The 18,831-nt window shown below is 39.9% G+C and overlaps 1 protein-coding gene across 6 annotated transcripts in view; it reads left to right on the forward strand.

Annotated features, from left to right (window-relative positions):
- Positions 1–739: 739 nt before the first annotated feature.
- Positions 740–18,831, forward strand: part of UNC13B (unc-13 homolog B) — a 96,296-nt gene continuing 78,204 nt past the window's right edge. For all 6 annotated transcript variants that reach the window (XM_019663320.1, XM_019663324.1, XM_019663325.1 and 3 more), the window contains exons 1-3: positions 740–4,011; positions 5,635–5,949; positions 8,011–8,101. In XM_019663320.1, the coding sequence (XP_019518865.1) occupies positions 755–4,011; positions 5,635–5,949; positions 8,011–8,101 (3,663 nt within the window). In that variant the 5' untranslated portion in view covers positions 740–754. The remainder of the gene's footprint in view (positions 4,012–5,634; positions 5,950–8,010; positions 8,102–18,831) is intronic.

Below are 18,831 nucleotides of genomic sequence, written 5' to 3' on the forward strand. Positions count from 1 at the left end.
TTCTGAAGACTTTGAATGTACATTGGATCTTGGAAATCAGCCCCAAATTATTAGTAATCATGTCTTAAATAAAAATCAAATTACAGAGGGAGAGAAGAACCATCCTCTAGGTCCTTACCTAGATTCATTAGTTCAACTTTCCAGTTTTCATTGGGTTCAGCCTTCTGAAGAAGGTGCCTCTTTGGTTCATCTTGAGAATATGACCAATAGCCCACAGCAAACAAAAGAAACATCATCGTTGAACAAAGTGACTTCATTATTTTCTGCCTTGGGTGCTCCAGTTGAAAGTACTTTGAATTTTGATAAGAATGATTCCCTAGAGTCTTTGGTCATGCAGAAAAAGGATCAACAGTCAAACTTAGCAGAACTCACAAATGATGGTTTTCAGTCATTAATCTTGAGTAAGCAATCTAAGAGTAACTCCCAAAATGAGGTGGAAAGTCTTCTTAAGAAGGATTCAGAGAGACAAATAGTATCCAGTGTTCAACAACCAGAATTTACTAAAAATACAAAGCAAGAATTCCCTTTAAATAAAAGCATTCATATGAAAAAACAAAGTTTGTTGAAATCTGTTTTCCAGGTAAGCCAAACAACTCCTCAGGCTAAATTAGGTCTAGAAGATGATGAAATCATTACAGCTGACTCTGTTTCAGTTCCTCTTTCATCACAGTTTAGTAAGGATGAACATAAGAATTGTGAGCTTCCCCAGCACCAGTCTTCCAAAGAGTCTGAGAGAACGTTATTTAAAAGCGCGATGAAACTCTTTGGTCAGGGAAAAGACTTTTCAGTGAGTGTGACAGCAAATGAAAAACAGGCCTCTGGATTTTTGAACCTCTTTAAAACCCAAGTGAATAAAGAAGGACCACCAAACTTAGAAAAGAATGGTGATAAAAATAGGAAGATAACATCTCAGGAAAAGAATGAATCTTCTGGTGTTTCAAATTTTTTTGGTACCCTTAGGGATTTTTTAAAAACCGATGTATCTCCTACACAGACAGCTGAAAATATGTCTGTGTCTTCAGTGACTAAAAAGGATGAGGTGAAGTCAAGTCCTAATCTCACACAGCTAACTGGCCAGGATGTTGGGAACTTTCCTGTTGCACCAGTTTCCTCTAGAGGGAAGGTTCGGGCTAGAAGTCTGACTAAGCAGACTACCATTGATGACAGCGGGCTAAAGGAACCATCAGCTACAGATATCCAGGGTAATAATTTGACTGAAGAAGCACCCTTCAGAGACTACCTAATCCTGCAGTCACCAAATCCATCTTTCTCAACAAGTTGTCTCACAGATTCTTCAGCAGCAACTAGTGGTATATCTACAGTGACAGGAGTTTCAAGAAATAATAAAATACCTTTTGATATTCTAAGCAGAAAACATTTAAATGAACAAGATCATTTTTCTGACAAAGACTGGAGTTTTTCAACTGTTACAACATCTCCATCCCAACCAGAGTTGCCAACCAGAAACAGTATATTTTCTTTCATAACTAGATCTGAAAAATCTGAGAACAGAGCCTCTGCTACTCTACCAAGAACCAAGTCTCAAGGGGAAAGGCTATTCACACTTCCTTCCTTTTTTTCCACTACTAATTCAAGTATCAAGAAGGATGCGCCTCATACTAGCTCTTTTAGTTTCTTCAGTTTGTCCTTTTTGGATGAAAAACAGCAGACTCCTGGGGAAAAGCATAGCCTTTCAACTGTTGCGCCAGTGACTTCCCAGCCCTGTAAGAAGCCAACTGTTTTTGTAGACTTGGGTGGCACAATAACTGGAGAAGGCTCCAATGGCAGTGGAGATAGCACAGTCCAGGAGGTAGTTCATGAACAGCAGATGGCTCCTTGTGTTTCCATTAGCAATACCACTGAGGTTACATCCCTTGAAGATGAGCTCAATGTAGGGAAGGACTATCAAGGAAAACTAGGTTCCACTAATGGATCAGGGCTACCGTTAGCAGATTTCCAGATGAATCAGTTACAGAAGGACGTTGTTTCTCATTCACCAGGATTTCAGGCACAGAATGAAACACTGTTCATTGGTCCTGAGACCCTGGGGGTAGCTCCTCAAGAAGAGGATTTCATACAGGAAGCCTCCCCCAGTGGCTCACTGGCCAGGTCTTTTTCTCATGATAGCCATTTAATTGAAAAGCTCAACAATTTAGACACTTGTACTAACCACCACCAAAATGAAAGATTTGCTAGTGACCCATTGAACTTGCCATTAGAAAAGGCCTCTGATGAGGTGTTAACACAGACCCAGGAGCCAACCTCTTCGTCTGCGGAGCCAGGGTGTGCAAGGCACCTCCAGAGCCAAGATGCAGATAAAGAAGAAGAGAAATCAGTGGTGGGCACTTCAGTAGAAATACTTTCAGGGTTTGTGACCAAAGTGAAATCTTTCTCTGGGAGTTTAATTGAACCTCCCAAAACTTTCTCTGGATTTTTCTCCTGTCCTAAACCTCCAAAGAAAGACTCCTTTTTTTCTCTGTCTTCTGGTACATCATTTCAGTCACGCAAAGGTGAGTTATTTGGAATTTTCCAAAGTCCCAAACCAGAGGCATACAAACAAGAATCATCTATCTCAGCTACTGCATGGCTCCAAAGTGGTAGTTCCAGAGACACTGTAGGATCAGTACCTCCAGAAAATTTGTGGAGAGAAGCTGCGCCTGTAGCATTCGATTCAGAATTTACTCTCAGTGACTGTAGAATGACTGTGGTTAGTGCAGAGTCAGATTCTGAGACTTTGACAGACGATCCTAAACTTACAACTGCAATGGAAAACAGTATTCCTGATGATATTCCCAAACCCCAGGGTTCTGAAACAATTGGGGCTGCATCTTCTGTCTCACGGGACGATACTGGACAAGGAGTATTGTCTCTGAGTGATGAAGGAGACATGGGGACGCTGCAGGGCACAGACACAGAAGCATCATTTGAAACAGAGCATATTTCATTGCCACCACAGTTGCATCCAGATGCTACTGGCATTGCCATAGAGCTTCCTCCTCCAATTCAGCCTCCTCTTCCTCTTGAGCCAAAGCCAGCTATGCAGTCTGCCTTTCCAAGCCAAGACTTCTTAGAGCCACAGGCAGACAATTCACTAGAAACCAATACTACTACACTGTTCAGTGAGACAAGTTTCATTGGCCAGAGTGCCACACTGGAAACCCAAGGATCCCTTTCTCACCCTCTGCTGGAGGAACCTGTACTGTGTGCTAAAGAAAGTTATGGGATACTTGATGCTCAGAAAGATCCCCCTGCGGTCCCCCAGGAAGCAGAGCAGCCAAGATCACACTTTGAGATCCCAAACATGACCAATTGGCCAAAGCTTCGTTTCCCGTCCTCTGCTGCTGACTATGGGAAACCACTGAGCTCTTTCTTTTCCTCTCCTTCCTCCCCTGGCAATAGAGCAGCAGAGACTGGTTTAATATCGGGTTTTAGGAAATTGTCAACTCTATTTGAGGGAGGTAATGATCGGAAAGGGAGTGTAGTGGCAAGTGATCCCAAACTAAGGTTTGGGAAGAAGCTGGATCTTCTATTCCCATGGCCAAAAGGGGACAAAGCGGGTTCTGAACAAATGCCTGCAGAAACCCCCTCTCCAGTTTTGGTTATCAGCAGTGATCAGGACCTTATCTCTAGTGAGGCTGACAAAGTTTTGGAGTCTTCTCAAATGTCTAGGGCCAGTGCTGAGCCAGCTAAGGTCTCTACTCAGCCCGCTGGGACCTCTGAGCAGCTGGAGGCCAAGCCAAGTATATGTACTCATGGGCTTTCAGGACCTGGAGAAGTGGAAAACCAGCAGGAAATCACAGCATCTGGAGAACACTGGGGTACCACAGGCAACCTCTCTGGCCCCACCTGTCCTTCAGGAAGTCATGAGGAAGAGCACTGCACTGTCTCTGAGCTACTTCACCAGCCAGAAACACAAGAAGAGGAGGCGGTGCCCACTCGCACTGACTCTGTTTTGAATGTACAGCAGCCAGTTACCCTGCATGGCATCAAGGAACCAAAGATCAGCAAAAGGCCTGTTTTCAACTAAAGCATCATAAATGATTTTAAGGAATTGACCATTTATGATGCAATGAATTAGTGATGGATTAGTCATAGTCTGCTTTTTATCCTTCCTGTGTCTTTCCTAGCACCTGAGCTTTGTTTAATTAGAGGTTAAGTAACAAGAAGTAATGTGTGGGTCTTTTCATCCTCTCCCTCCTCTCTAGTGCCAAATATAATTTACTTATTGGAACAAGGAGCTTCCTGCTTAAAGGAAAGTCTAGGCCCTGAGATTTACTCACCCGGATTTGTTCTGCCTTATATAACTTGGAGTGGAGAAGGGAGGGTGGGAAGAGGCAGCAAGTAGTTGAGTGGCATATATTAATTCCAACTACATGATAGGCTAAGATGCTTCCTTAGGCCTTCAGTACTTATATCTGTAATAGTTGGGGAGAGACCTACATTGCTTTGCTTTTACAAGTCTTCTAAGATGCTTTCTCCAGTGGCAATGAGGGCATTAACTTAACTAAAACACGAAATGCAAAGTATGGCTTGGGATAATCTATATTCCGCATCCTCTTCCACATGGATTTGCATAGCTCCTTCCAGTCTGTGCCTTTTACTACCCTTGACACTGATGTCTGATAAGTGCTTTGAGTAAAAAGTCTTGCAGGAGCTTAGGGCTATTGTATGTTGTAGTTCTTCAGTCTGGAGCATTATGCAGGGTCCATCTGCAAAGGGTACTGTTATTTCTCCTAAGAAGGAGCATCATACAAAGAATGCTGCTTTGACCTCTGGTCCAAATGGGAACAAATTTCCTTTCTGGGTATGGGAATTCAGGGTGACTGAGAGAGGAGTTGGGCTGGACTCTCTTCAGGTATAGAAATGCATTAATATGGCCTTGACTCAGATCCTGGAGTTGGACTTTGTCCACTTTATCCAGGACTGAGCTATGTCCTGAGAGCAAGTCTGTTACAGATGGGCAACTTTGTCTTTGGGACAGTCCCTGTGCTGACAGGGATATCACTGTAACATTCATGAGATGAATGGTCAGTGAGATCTCCTGAGGAATTTCTTGATCCTAGCTTCCATCTCCCAATGGCTTCCATTACCTCATCACACTGAGGGCTGAGAGATAATTGAAGGAACATATCCATTCCCCTTTGCTTATCCTAAGGAATAGGCATATGCATTTAAAATTATAGAGGAAGAAAAGGGGACCTCAGTTTAACCAATAAGAAAAAGGGATTAGAGTTCATTCATTTTATTATGTGGAAATTAGAAAATTTTAATCACAGCCACTGGACAAGTTTCTAGAAGTCCGAGTAAAGAATTTTAGGCGTAAACAACAGACTGTTTTAATAATTCTTAATCTACTTATAAACATCACATTAAGATAAAGTATTCTGCAGAGTCAATTGCAGGGTTGAAGTTAAGTGCTGCTGGAGAACCCAGCATGTATTTTTTTCCCCGTCATGACTGTTGAGTAGAGACTAGTTCTTCTAGATTGTAAAGTTTGGTCCTCTTTTCCCAGGAACCTCCTGTTTGTGATTCTTGCCACTGCTATGACCATTATTTCCTGTATTAATCCATCACTTTTGCCCTGTTCCCTAGTTTGCATTCATTTACTCATCTGTCTCCCTCTCATTCTCACAGCCCCACCAGCAGTAGTAGGTATGGCTCCTCCTGTAATGTGAGCCCAGGAAGCTCTCAGCTGAGTGAACTAGACCAATGTCACGAACAAGATGATGACTGTCGGGAGAGGGACTCGATTCATTCCTGCCGCAGCTCTGGCAGCTTCTCCAGAGATGGCCAAGCGGGTTTTGGAGAACAAGAGAGAGGCTTGGAGGTGACAGGTGAAGAAGAGAAGGGGAGAGCATGTGAACCCAAGGAGATGAAAGAAGATGTCACAACTCATCCTCCCCCAGATCTGGTGCTACACAGAGACCACGTCCTAGGCCCCCAGGAGAGGTAGGTAATGGCTGCCTTGAGGAGCTCACATGGTTTCCTCAGGACCTGCCCTGTGATATTGCTGAATATAAGTGCTTTTTATTTTTTTCCCTGCAGCTTGGTATGGTGGTGATCAGGGTACTGAGGCTTAGCTCTACACTGCTTTCTTTGATTTGGTATAATTCCCAAGATATTTTGAGGACCTCTGAAGAACACTTGGGTTCTTGTAGTTAGCTGCAGTGTACCAGGCCTTCTTGAATCTGCGGTTCTTGGCTTACTAATTGACCCCTCATATGGCAGCCCCTGAGTCCGGAACTGAACTGAGCCCTACAGATTATTTCATTGAAAGGAGCTGCTTTGAATGAAATAGGCTTCCTAGCCTATTAATGTTTAAAATTCTTTTGGGAACATTGCTTTTTGTTTTGTTTTGTTTCCTGGCTGAGAAAACCAGGAGGATAGTATCAAGAAAGAATTGGTCTAGAAGCCAGATCTAACCCACCCCTCAGCCTTCCCAGGGCCTAGCAGTGTATCTGGCAATTGGTACCCAGTCTTGTAATGAAACTTAGTACAGAGTTTGAGTGTTGTTATTGAGCTAAATTGGTCAGTAGAGTTGCTGATAGGTTGCGACAGAGCAGGGTTTCTCAGTCTTGGCACTATAGACATTTTGAGCCAGATAACTTTTTTTTATGGAGAGCTATTGTATGTATTGTAGGATGTTTAGTAGCATCCCTGGCCTGTACACACTAGATGCCAGTAGCAGCCCTCTGTTGTGACAACCAAAAATGTGTTTAGATATTGCCAGAATTCCCCTGGGGGACAAAAGTGCCCCCAGTTGAAAACCACCAAGGTAAAGTGATAAGCTAGGCATGACTGAGATTCTCAAATATCAAGGTCTATCTAATAATGCAGCTTCTCACTGAAAGACTAGAGCAGTGGATGCTGATTACGTGGTAAAAGTTTGAGAATGGTTGGTACGTCTATTCCACCACTGAAGGTATAAACATATTTTCTCTTCTTCTTACTTTTTCCTGATATTTAGTTATCCCTGGTGGCTCAGCTAATAGATAAGACATCCAGGAGGCTGAGCTCCGGACCAGATTTTTTTACTGGGTTGACAACCCACTGAAAGGTGGCTCTTTGTAGATATTAGACTTGGCAGATGTCTAGGTAGGGTTCTTGGTAGAGCAGCAGAAATACCTAGCATGAGTATTTGTCCTTCTCTACTGGTTGTATCCTCTCAGGTCCTAGCTGTGCAAGTGAAGTCCAGTTCTACCTTGGCCAGAAGTGTCTACAAATGTTTTAGAATAATTGACCCAGTTAAATGGCATTAGAGTACAGCATACATATTTTACATGTCTAGATGGTGGACACTTATTTGCTGCCTTGGCAGTAGACCCCAGTGGGAGAAAAGAGAAGCATTATCACCAAGAATCAACCACAATTCTACAGTTAAGGACCTGGACGATGGTTTGTTCTGATACAGGGTAGTATTTCCATCTCAAAGCTACTTTGTTGTATTTATTCTTCTTTTCACTGAAGGTGTTCTTGAGGCAACTCAAAGAATAAGATCATGGCAGAAAAAGGGCTGTGCTTTTTTCCTTCACGCTTTTGATGATGTCTAGGAATTGGTAAGCTTTCCAAAATACTTAGTGGAGCAGGAAGGGTTTGCAGGAACAAAGTACTGCCCTAAGGATGGTATGTAGACCCCCAGGGGAGGCTGGTGGTCTTGAGAGGTGAGATGAGAGAGTTACTCCACACCTCTGCATAGTTTTAATTCTAGACATTGACTCAGGGCCTTGCATTGCTTCTAATATCCTCCTTCCTGACTGTCACAGTGAGCTGCCTCATTAGGTGAGTGAAAAAGGGGAAGGAAGAGAGAGAACAGATGAAAAGCTAAAAGGACTTGTCATTTTAGAGAGGAATTTTTTTCACATCAGATATTTAGGACTATGCCTGAATCGCTAAACAAGTTTAGGCATGAATATAAACCATTTTATTTTAGATAATTGGCAGTTTTGCCTTGAGCACTGTTACCTTGTGACCTGGGCTATTTTTAAGGACTATTCTTTGCTTTGTTACAAGTTTTCCTGAGGAGAATGCATCTTCACCATTTACCCAAGCCAAAGCACACTGGATCCGGGCAGTTACCAAGGTTCGACTCCAGCTGCAGGAGGTAGGAAATCTGTTGTTCTTGTAGTAGCTGGGACACTTTTTCCTTTGAAATTGGGAGACATATGGTGCTAAAGTAGCAGTCAGTGATTAGTCATCTTCTTACAGTGTGCTTCTGGGGAATGCATTACAAGTTAAGTTAGAGCTCTTAGAGGTGGGAGGTGGCCATGGCCTTCCTTCTATGCTAATTAATGGAAATCAAACAGACCTAGTGGGTTGAGAGCCTGAAGGTAAAGTTAAATTCTATTTTTAGTATCGTAATCACCTTGAGGTCATTTTATTTTGAGTTCAGGACAAGGGACAATTTCAAGGCCTCTTAGGGTCAGTTGTTGTAGCACTGGCTGACCTATACAGGGCCAGAAATTTTACACAATGTAAGAAATTTCTAATGGGCTTCCCTAATTTAAAGCCCAGTGCATCAACACAGTAAGATCTGAAACTGTAAAAAACTAAAAGTAAAATGTTTTTTTACTTTTAGTGTTATAAGTTTGAAGTGTCCTTATCTGTGTGTCCGTAGATAGTCTTCAGGCAGAAAGACAAGTGACTGTCAGTATACTACCTGGCAGATATTTAAAATGCAAGCATGCTCACATGTGTAAACACTCTTAATTTTTTTTTAAATTTAGGGAAAGGTTGCTAAAACAGTAGTATACAGAACACCCATGTCTTCCTCACCAAGATGCCCCGATTTTGACATTTTACTATATATGCTTCATCACCCTCCATCCATTATTATTAATCTTTTTCTGAACCATTTGTGCAAAAGTTGGAGACTTGATGTTCTGTCACTTCAAAATATTCCTTTTTTTATTTCCCAAAAAACAAGGCTGCTCTCCTCTATGACCACAATATGACTATCCAAATCAGGAAATCAACAATGACAACACTATCACCAAGACCCTGTGCAAATTTGTCTAACCATCCCAACAATGTCTTTTTTCTTTTCTGGTCCAGGATCCAATCCAGGCTGATATATTACATTTACTAGTCATGTCTCTTTAGTCTCCTTTAATCTAGAACAGTTCCTCAGTCTTTCTCAAATTCAACAGATGGTACAGGTCTTTCATTTTGTAGCATGTTCTTCTTTTTGGGTCCATCCATTGTTTTCTCATGTCCAGGCCATGCTTTTTTGGTAGGAGTTAACCAAAAATGATGATGGTCTTTTTTTATAAATTGCATCAGAAAGTACATGATGTCAACCTGTCCTACCCCTTGTAATGTTAACTTTAATCACCCAGTTAAATTTCTATCAGCCAGGTTTCTCCACTGTCAAGGCACAGTTTTTCCTTTTGTAATTGATAAGTGTTTTGTGGTACAGCACTCTGAGACTATGCCAATATCTTATTCCTCATCAAATCTCTACCTACCAGCTAAGTATCCATTGATGACTTTTGTCTGTATCTACCACCACTAATGGTGATTGCCAAATGGTGACTTTCTGTTTCCACTATCCTTTCTATGTTAATTAGTTGGCATTCTACTATAAGGAAGAGATTTCCCTTTTCTCCCATCAATTTATATAGTATGAACTCATGGATTCCTAATTTATTATATGAGTTATAATCCCTTACTATCATTTATTTTGATGCTCAAATTGTCCTAGCTTTATATAAGCACTGTTAATTTCACCTTTCAGGGAGAAGATAGTATTTTAATAATGATTGAAAAAGTAGCTGCTTTGGAGAAAGTATTTTCAATACAGATGTTTGAAAATGCTACCTTTTGTGTGTGTGTGTGTGTGTAGGGGTGTGTGTGTGTGTGTGTGTGTGTGTGTGTGTGTGTGTGTGAGTGTGTGTGTGTGTATCCTTTTATTATCAGAAACAAAGAGTGTTACCCATAAAAACTAATGACTGCATGTTCTAAAATCTTGGCAGAAGTCTATTAACATATTTAAAATCCTGTTGAAAATTTCATTGAGGTTTGAACTTATTTGTTAAAAATATAAAAATATTTCTGACTATTTTGTAAGACATCAGAGAATATAAAGTTATTAGCCAAATTTCAACAAAATCTTTGAATAATTGGTACGTAGGAACCAATTGTACATTTTTTCATTTGACCGATATGTCAGTATATTTTTCAGCTATGACAGCTATGAAAACCAAGTATTGAAATAATTGAATGTGGAACCAGACCTTCAAATCATTCTATATCAAAATGTTAAACCAAGATTTTAAAAATAATGAGGCATGTTATATCATATTGCTTGCACTAAAAATGTTATTACTGCTAAACTTTAGTGACAGCAAAAATATTTTTGTGTCATTAATAAATCTTAAATGTTTTTTGTTTTTGTTTATACTTCTAACATTTTAATGTTTATAATGTAATGAGTATATTAATACAATTATACATGTATAATTGTAGTTTTTAAATGAACATACACATATTGAGGGATGTGTGCTAAAAACATTTCCATGAATAAAGGCTGCTTAATCATAACCACATGAGATAAACAGTTCAAGTGAACGTTTATGGAGTCAGTGTCATAATACTTATTAATATTTTATTTATAATTTTTCAGAAGTAAGGTTCTTGTAATTATTATAAAGGAAAGTAAAATAACCTTGACATAAAAGAAAAGTTCTGAATGAGAAAAACAAGACTATATACTGGAGCAGACACGGTTTGTTGTGACTTTTTCTTTTTAATAGGCAATTCAGAGTCTCTCAAAAAGAATAGCCAAAGTTGCCAAAGCTTGGAATTATTTAGAGAAAAGTATGATTTATTTAAAAGTAATTAAGAACTATTTTCACTTAATTGAATGAGAGAACAATTATAAATATATTCTTAACACAGGTAATGTAACTGGAAGCTGATTAGATATGGCCAAGAGAAGAAAGACAAGCTAGAGTTTAAAGAAGGATTTGATAACAGTTTAAGATAGAGTCAGAAGTACACCATTTATACTTAAGATGAGATTTGCAGACAGATTGATTGAGGTTGTGAGACAGTAAGAAGCTAAGTATAGCAAGCACCAAGGGTATTTTCTTTTCCCTGTAGTTAAAAGTTCCACCGAGTCATTCTTAATGCTATGCCCCAAAATAATAATTTTTGTTAGTTTCTTATTATACTAGAATTTCTTTATGTAAGTACAAACAAATATGAATATATTTCTAATCTCCCTCCCCCCATTTTTTTTTCACAAATGATGGTATATCTTGAAGAACATCTGGAAATATTCTTAGTGTGTATAAAAAGTGTGAAAAACACACTTTTTCACTTGGAGAGTCTTCCATAATTGCTTTAAGAGAACTTCTTTTTTTTAATAGTTGCATAATTTCCCCCTGTATGAATGTGCAGGTATTTAACTAGTCTTCTGTTGATGTTCATTTGATTGTTTCCAGTCATTTTCTATAACCATGATCCAAGTGAGTACCTTTTACATATGCCATTTTACATGTGTGTAAGTGTATTTGAGAGGATATCAAAATTGGCAATTTTGATAAATATTGCCACATGGCCCTCCATTTGTCAGTGGCTTAAAACAACAAAGGTTGATTTTGCTCATGCTGCTTGTAATTCTACATGTTAGTTGAGTTCTGCTTGAAGCTGTCTTTCTGCAATCCAGGCAGTTGGTGCCGCCAGCATCTAGAACATTGCCAGTCTTGGTGGTAGAGGGAAAGAAAAGATAACAAACGAGAGACCATATAGCAAATTATATACATTCTGACTCTTGAAACTTCTGCCCGGAAAATACAGTATGTCACTTTTGCTCACATTTCCCTGGCTAAGGCAAATCATAATAACCATATCTAACTTCAAGTGAGTAGTACTTATACCTTGAAAGACACAGAGAAGGATTTGTTTAATGATTACCCCAAAGGGTATCTGCCTTCAACAAAGATGGTATCAATTTCTATTCCTACTAGTAATGTCATGAGGGTGCTTTTTTCTTCCTCACCCACCAATAGAATGACTTGTCAAACTTTGGGCTTTTTGCTTGCCTCCTAGGCAATGATATCTCAGTAGAGTTTAAATGTACATATCTTGTTATCAGTAAAGTTAAACATGTTTTCATATAAGTAAAGGCTATTAGTATTTACTTTTCTGTGAACAGTCTGTTCATATTTTTGCCCATTTTTTTCTATTGAGCTTTTGATTCCCAGGAGCTTTTTATTGTTTTAGGGAAATTGACTCTTGCCTGTGATGAGTTGCCAATATTTTTTCTCAGTGTAACATTGTAAGAAAATTTTTAACCATAATGAGCTACATTTTTCCTAATCCAGAAAATAGGGAGAGTAATAATAGTACCTCTCTCTTAGGATTGTAAATTATCTAGTAAAACTATGATTTAAAAAGAGGAAACTAGGAAAAATAGACTTCAGTGATTACACATTGCCTTCATAATAAAATAAAACCTTATGATCCAGCTCAGTGTGGTCCATGGACCAGCCCAATCCAGGAATTGTTTGTTTCTAGTCTTTGATGAAGTAATTACTGAAATAGAAAAATAAACAGGACAAGAAAACAAAAAAGAAAAAATAGAAAACACAAACGAAAGAAATACTGAAACTGAAAGTGAGCATTTAGAGGTCATCTGGATTGCCGTGACATCAAGCACATGATCAGTGGTCTCATCTCACTGAACAGGATAGAGACCAAAAATACCAGTCCATGACATATTGGGAATAAAAAACCAGATCCTTCACAAAAAGAATTTGAAAATCCCTGGTATACACCCTGTATGCCTTTCCAGTTTTACCTCTTTCTGCTACTGTTTAGCAACACTTCCAACATATAAAATTTTTTTTCAAAATCTCAGAGACTTTGCACTTGCTATTTCCCATGCATGCAATACTCTTTCTCTTTCTCCACCTACCTAACTCTTCATTCACATCCTTTAAAATCCTCTCAGGTGTTAGTTTTTTGGGTAAAGCTTCCAGACTCTTTGCTTACTTTTTCTAGGTTGGCATTTACCATGATGTAATGGAGTTCCTTGTTTGCTGTAACAGCTTACTTCTCTGTGTATTTGTAAGATCCTTGAATGCTGGGGCTATGCTTTTTACTGCTAGTGTTCTAGAGCCCAATATAGAACCTAGCAGAGAGTTTAGCGAACCTTTTATGAATGCTTAACTACCCAGAAAAGCCCATCAGTATTTCCACTGAAGTCTCCCTGTGCTTCTTTATTTTCTTTTAATTCTATTTTTTATTTTCCCCAAGGCCTAGCACCTAAAGCCAATAACAGCAAAATGTTAACTATGAATATTAGTTATGTTTTCTAAATATAATTTTTATATACATGAATATAAAGTTACTGTATCTGGACCATATCATGTGTGGATTTACATTTTTTCTCACTTAGATTGTTTTTGTGAGCTTTATTCTCGGTTATTAAATATTTTTAAAAATATGATTTAATGATTATTAATAGGTTAATATTCCATCATGTAGATGTTCCATACATTTCCTCTTGTTTCTTTACTATCATAAATAGTGCTGTGATGCACATCATTATGTATGTCTGTTTTCATTTGCTTATTTCTTTAACTTAGCTTTCTCAAAGTAGATTCAAATAAATTACTGCATTGAATAGTATATTACCTTTTAAAAGTTTCTGATAAACTTCTACATGTGTTTTCAGAAAAGTTTTTTCAATTTGTACTTTGAATATTTGAATGTGCCTCACCAATACTGGGTATTATTATTTTAGAAAAGTTTTACCAGTTAGGCAGAAAAATGATATCCCATTGTTTTAATTTGCACTTCTTTGATTATTTGTGATTTGAATATTTCCTGTAAGTTTATCGGACATTTATACTTCTTTAGCTGATACTGCATTCTGTAGACTTTGATGAACTACCACAGGAACCTAGTTACCCTTATGCCATTCCTGTACGAGTGTCAGCAACTCGAGGAAGAGCTCATATAGGTTATCTCTGTTTTGGGGCTGGTTGAGTACCTGGCCATATGTACTTAATAAGTGTTGGATGACATTGCTAATGCTGATACGGCTGTAATGTTGGTAGTGTGGGTGGAATGGATATGATTCTGTACCTTATTTGGCTTAGCTGCAGAAAAATCTGGGGGAGGAGGTGAGACTTTTCGCTCTAGAAACAGAGACTGTGGTGGCAGCAGGTAGGTGGGTGTTCCAGGTGGAAGGGACAGTGAAAGAGAAGGCATGGAGGTAGGCCGTGAGGAAGCCTTGACAGAAGCTCTTAGGTTGCTAAAGAAAGCCCAAGACAGAGAGGCTTAGTAAGCAGAGATAGAATTGAGCAAATAGATTAAATGGAACAATCCCGGGAGATCCAAAATTGCAGCTGGTCAGAAATGGATCAGCATTTTCTCAGGGAAGATCATTAAAACAAAATGAATTGGTTCTCTCCTGCAAAGTTCTGTTCTTACTTATAACTCTCACAAGCAAAAAGACTTCCTTCTTGTGCTATAATTGAAGTCCTTAAAATGGGATTCCCCTTGGGGAAAAAAATGAGGAGGCTGAAGGCCTTTGAGGACCCCATCTGTTAAACTTAGTTGCACCAGGAAAGCACTCTTTCTATAATTTTAGCTCCAGGATTTTGTTCTGATCATGGCTGCCTGTCTTAACTTGCACTACTCAATTCTTTACCCTCATGGAGACCACCAGTTATCCCTCCTTTTTCTCATAATCTTTCAGCCCTCTCTTTAACCATTACTACTCTAACACTTAAAAAAATACCAAAGAAGGTTTTGAATAAGTAATAAATGCAAAAAATAAAATGATACAAAAAGAATATGTGTTGTGCAAAGCTTGCCCCCTACTTCCAGGCTCTCTGTCTAGTCCACATCTCCACCATCTCACTGTTACCTGTGTCTTAGGTGTGAATCGGTCCAGGGATAAAACGTGCATTTACAAGCATGTCTGTGTACACATTTTATGTTGCACATATATTGCACATATTGTCCTTTACCTTTTTTCATTTACTACTGTATTTTGGAGATTTTTCCTTATTACTAATAGAGCTACAGCATTCTTTTTAAATAACTGCCTAGTATTTCTTTCTGTAGCTGTATTAAAATTTATGTACTCAGTCCGCTATTGGTGGATCTTTAAGTTGTTTTCTTATATTTTGCTACTACTACAATGTTGCAGCTACAATGTTGCAGTGCAAACCCTGTAGCAAGCCTAAATACTTCCAGACCTCTCTCTTTTTTTCTTTTTTTGTTTTTATAAAATTCACCCTTTTTTTTTTTTAAAGATTTTATTGGGGAATTGGGGGAGGGGAACAGCGCTGGGGAATCAGGGGAAGGGGAACAGACAAGTTGCTGTCCTTCTGTTCTTCAGTCTAGTTGTTGAGGATGTCACTTCACTGGCCCATGTTGGTATTATCATTGAGCTCTTCCCGGATGAGGCAGATCGGTCGCCAGACTCTGGATGGCCTCTCACAGCGGCTCTTGGCTGCTCATACCAGCTGCCGGCTGCTCACGCTGGCTGCTGGCCACACACGGTAGCTTATGGCAGCCCACTGCAGCAGGGTCTGCAGCCTATGCTGTCGCTGGCAACTCATGGCAGCCCAGCTCCAGGTCGAGATGTTGTTCACCATCTTAGCTGTAGAGGGTGCAGCGTCACTGGCCATCATGTGGGATCCCAACCAGGGCCCTGCTGCTGAGAGCTAGAGTCCCAAGCCAGCTCTTAACCAATGCGCCACTCGGCCGGCCCTCTTTTTTTTTTTTAAAGATTTTTTTGGGGGGGGAATTGGGGGAGGGGAACAGCGTTGGGGAATTGGGAAAGGGGAACAGACAAGTTGCTGGCCGGCCGAGTGGTGCAGCTTCAGATGTACAGTGCAGTGGTCAGGCTGCTACATGCTAGATGGGAGGGGGTGGTGATGAGGGAGTAGGGGAAGGGACGAGACAGCATAAATTGGTAACTTCAGTATTGCCACAGGGATAGGAAAGACAGTTTGGGGAATATAATCAGACCTCTCTTAACCACAGCTTTTAACATCCTCCTTCAAACTTCTTGGTAAGCCCTACCCAAGAATAGGTTCTACTACTGCTTCCCAAACCAGAGATCTCTCTTGGACGAGGGTCCTAGCTGCTGCTCCCAACACACCCCTTCTGCCCTTTGACAAACTGTGGAGTCCTTACCTGATATCTAAGACAATAACCGATACATTTCTCTGCTGACTGAAACCTCTAACTGTTCGCTAAAGCCCTTTTGGTGGGAGGCTCTGCCTTTTTTTGTGCCCCATGTATTACTGGGTCAGGAGTGAGGCTTGGTCTTCTCTGGCTTCTTCTGCCCTTTCCAGGCCGCTACTAGATTCGCATAACCTGTTCTCACACCCACCTTCTTTGTTTCAGCTAGATCCCAACTTTTCCATAACTCCCATTCATTCATTGAAAACTTTAATACCTACGTCACAGTTTTCCTTTTCATATCAACTGCTGCCATCATCATCACTATAGTAACCACATTTATTGAATACTACTATTCCTGTAAGTGTTTTACATGCATTACTCAAACAAATTCCTCACAATAATTTTATGAATTAGGCTTATGTTATTTAGCTTATTTTATAGATTAAGAAACTAAGCTTTAGGAAGATAGAAACTTGATCCAGGGTCACCTCGCTGGTCAGAGTTAGAATCGGATTCAAATCTAGATCTATTTAACTCCAGAGCATGTGTTCTTAACACTGTTTTCTACCATCATAACACTGTTTTTTAACACCATAATCTTAGAACCCTGTTTTCCAAAGTGTGTTCTCCAGGACTCCAGTTTCTAGAACTGTTAATAGGTTCTTTATCATGATGAAGAATTGCGTGGTCAAAGAAATTTGGGAAACATTGAGTTCCAAGAGAGTGTAACAGCAGCAGATTGCTTTATTGTAGGACTTGTCTGAAACTTGCATATACTTAGGCTTGTTTTGATTCTTCAAGAGGAGAGTATAATATGCAGAGCATTGTCGCAGAGTTATTTGACCATGAAACTATTGGAGAAGCATCTTGTAGGACTCGTTTTCTAAGGAGTTTGCTTGAGGAAAATCTGTCTCATGATTTGATTGCCGTTTCACTAAAACTGCATTTGTGAAGGTCATCAGTGAGCTCATAGCTACCTAACCTAGTGGTTGCTGTTAAGTCTTTCTTATATTGGACCTCTTTACAGTATTTGACAATTCTGAACATTCTTTTCTGTTTGACATCTAAGAAACCATCCACAACACTCCCTGATTTCTCTTCAGCCTCACTTTTCTGGTTTCTCTCTTTGCTCACTTCTTAAATGTTGCTCCTTCTGGGGTTCTTCCCTCAGTCCTCTTTTCATATAACTCTGCGTTATTTCTGTGAAATCTCATTCGTTTTGTCAACTACCACTTATATGTGGATTGCTCTCCTGTCTGTGTATCTGGCCCTGATCTCTCTCCTGAACTCTAGAACCATATTTATAACTACTTGTACACTCACTTGTCCAATCAGCATCTCAAATTTAACATGTTCTAACCAAAAGGCATTGTCTCTCAAAATCTGTTTTATGTCCTGTATATTGTTCCCATGCTCCCCAAACCAACCCTGAACCCACTAAATGTGATTGGACTCTTCAGAGGTAAGAGAAAGCAAAGCCATGCATTCCTTTTGTAACGTAGAAGAATTAGGAGCAGGAGTTTCACATATCTGCAAAAGGGAGGAAAGGATAACATCTTGTTGGAAGGATAGCTGTCTTGTTGTACACATAATAGACACTCCATAAATATCTGTTGACAGGGTGAATAAAAACGATATAGAGTAGCCAGTCATTTTGTATTGCTGTTGAGTAGGAACTCAATGAAACTGTTTCCGATTGCTAAAGTGGCAAGGAGCCAGTGCCACAGGATTTCAGGCATTATAGGGATCTAGACTCTGGGTTCTGGGATAACTTGCTATATGAATCACTCAGATGAGACTAGTATACCAGTGCTTCTCTGGGGTCTGGAAGGCAGAATTCAGTGGAGTGCCTTACCCTGAGAAGTCTAGGGAAGGGGGCCAATGACTACCCTGGGCACAATGGGGCCATTTTCCAAGAGCTGCTTTTGGGTACTTGTCAGGAGAAATGCTTAACATTTCTCAGTTTTGTTTGTTTGTTTTCCTCTGAAGTAGATGGACATGTTTATGGCTTGGATCGGGATGTTTTATCAGTGGTTGGTCTACTGTAAACCTTAGATCTGGTTCTAGGCTGTGACTGAACCTTGCGAATTATAAAATGTCACATCTGGGACTGGGGTATGGGGCAGCCTGTTTGAAGGGGTGGAGTTTGGCTTTGGCTTCTCAGGAGCATATCAGAACATCTTCTAGGAATGCCAGGGTATCAATGACCTGCCAGAGGCAGCTGTCAGATACTGGCAGTGGGCTTTAACGCCAGCTGGCAGTCTTTTCTGGGCAGAGTATCAGTAAAGAGAGGTACTTAATAAACTCTGACGGACCAAGACTCATTGATGCTTCTGTATAAAATTATTTGCTTCCAAATAATAAGCAAAGCAGTCCTTTTTGCTTTCTACTACTTTCTTTGACTCCTGCTGCTTGTTTAACCATCCAACCAATGGGAACATTTGATACTGGCTGGGAAGGAACTCTTCCCCTGTGAGAGAAAATCTTATCGTCAAGAGTTAGCCAAAAGGAAGCAACTAATATACTTCCATTATTATTATTATTATTTTAAGATTTCATTGGGGAATTGGGGGAGGGGAATAGAGTTGGGGAATTGGGGAAGGGGAACAGACAAGTTGCTGTCCTTTTTGTTCTGCAGTCTAGTTGTGGAAGACATCGCTTCACTGGCCCATGTTGGTA

Source organism: Hipposideros armiger, unplaced genomic scaffold (assembly GCF_001890085.2).
Source record: "Hipposideros armiger isolate ML-2016 unplaced genomic scaffold, ASM189008v1 scaffold_388, whole genome shotgun sequence".
Lineage (NCBI taxonomy): Eukaryota > Metazoa > Chordata > Mammalia > Chiroptera > Hipposideridae > Hipposideros > Hipposideros armiger.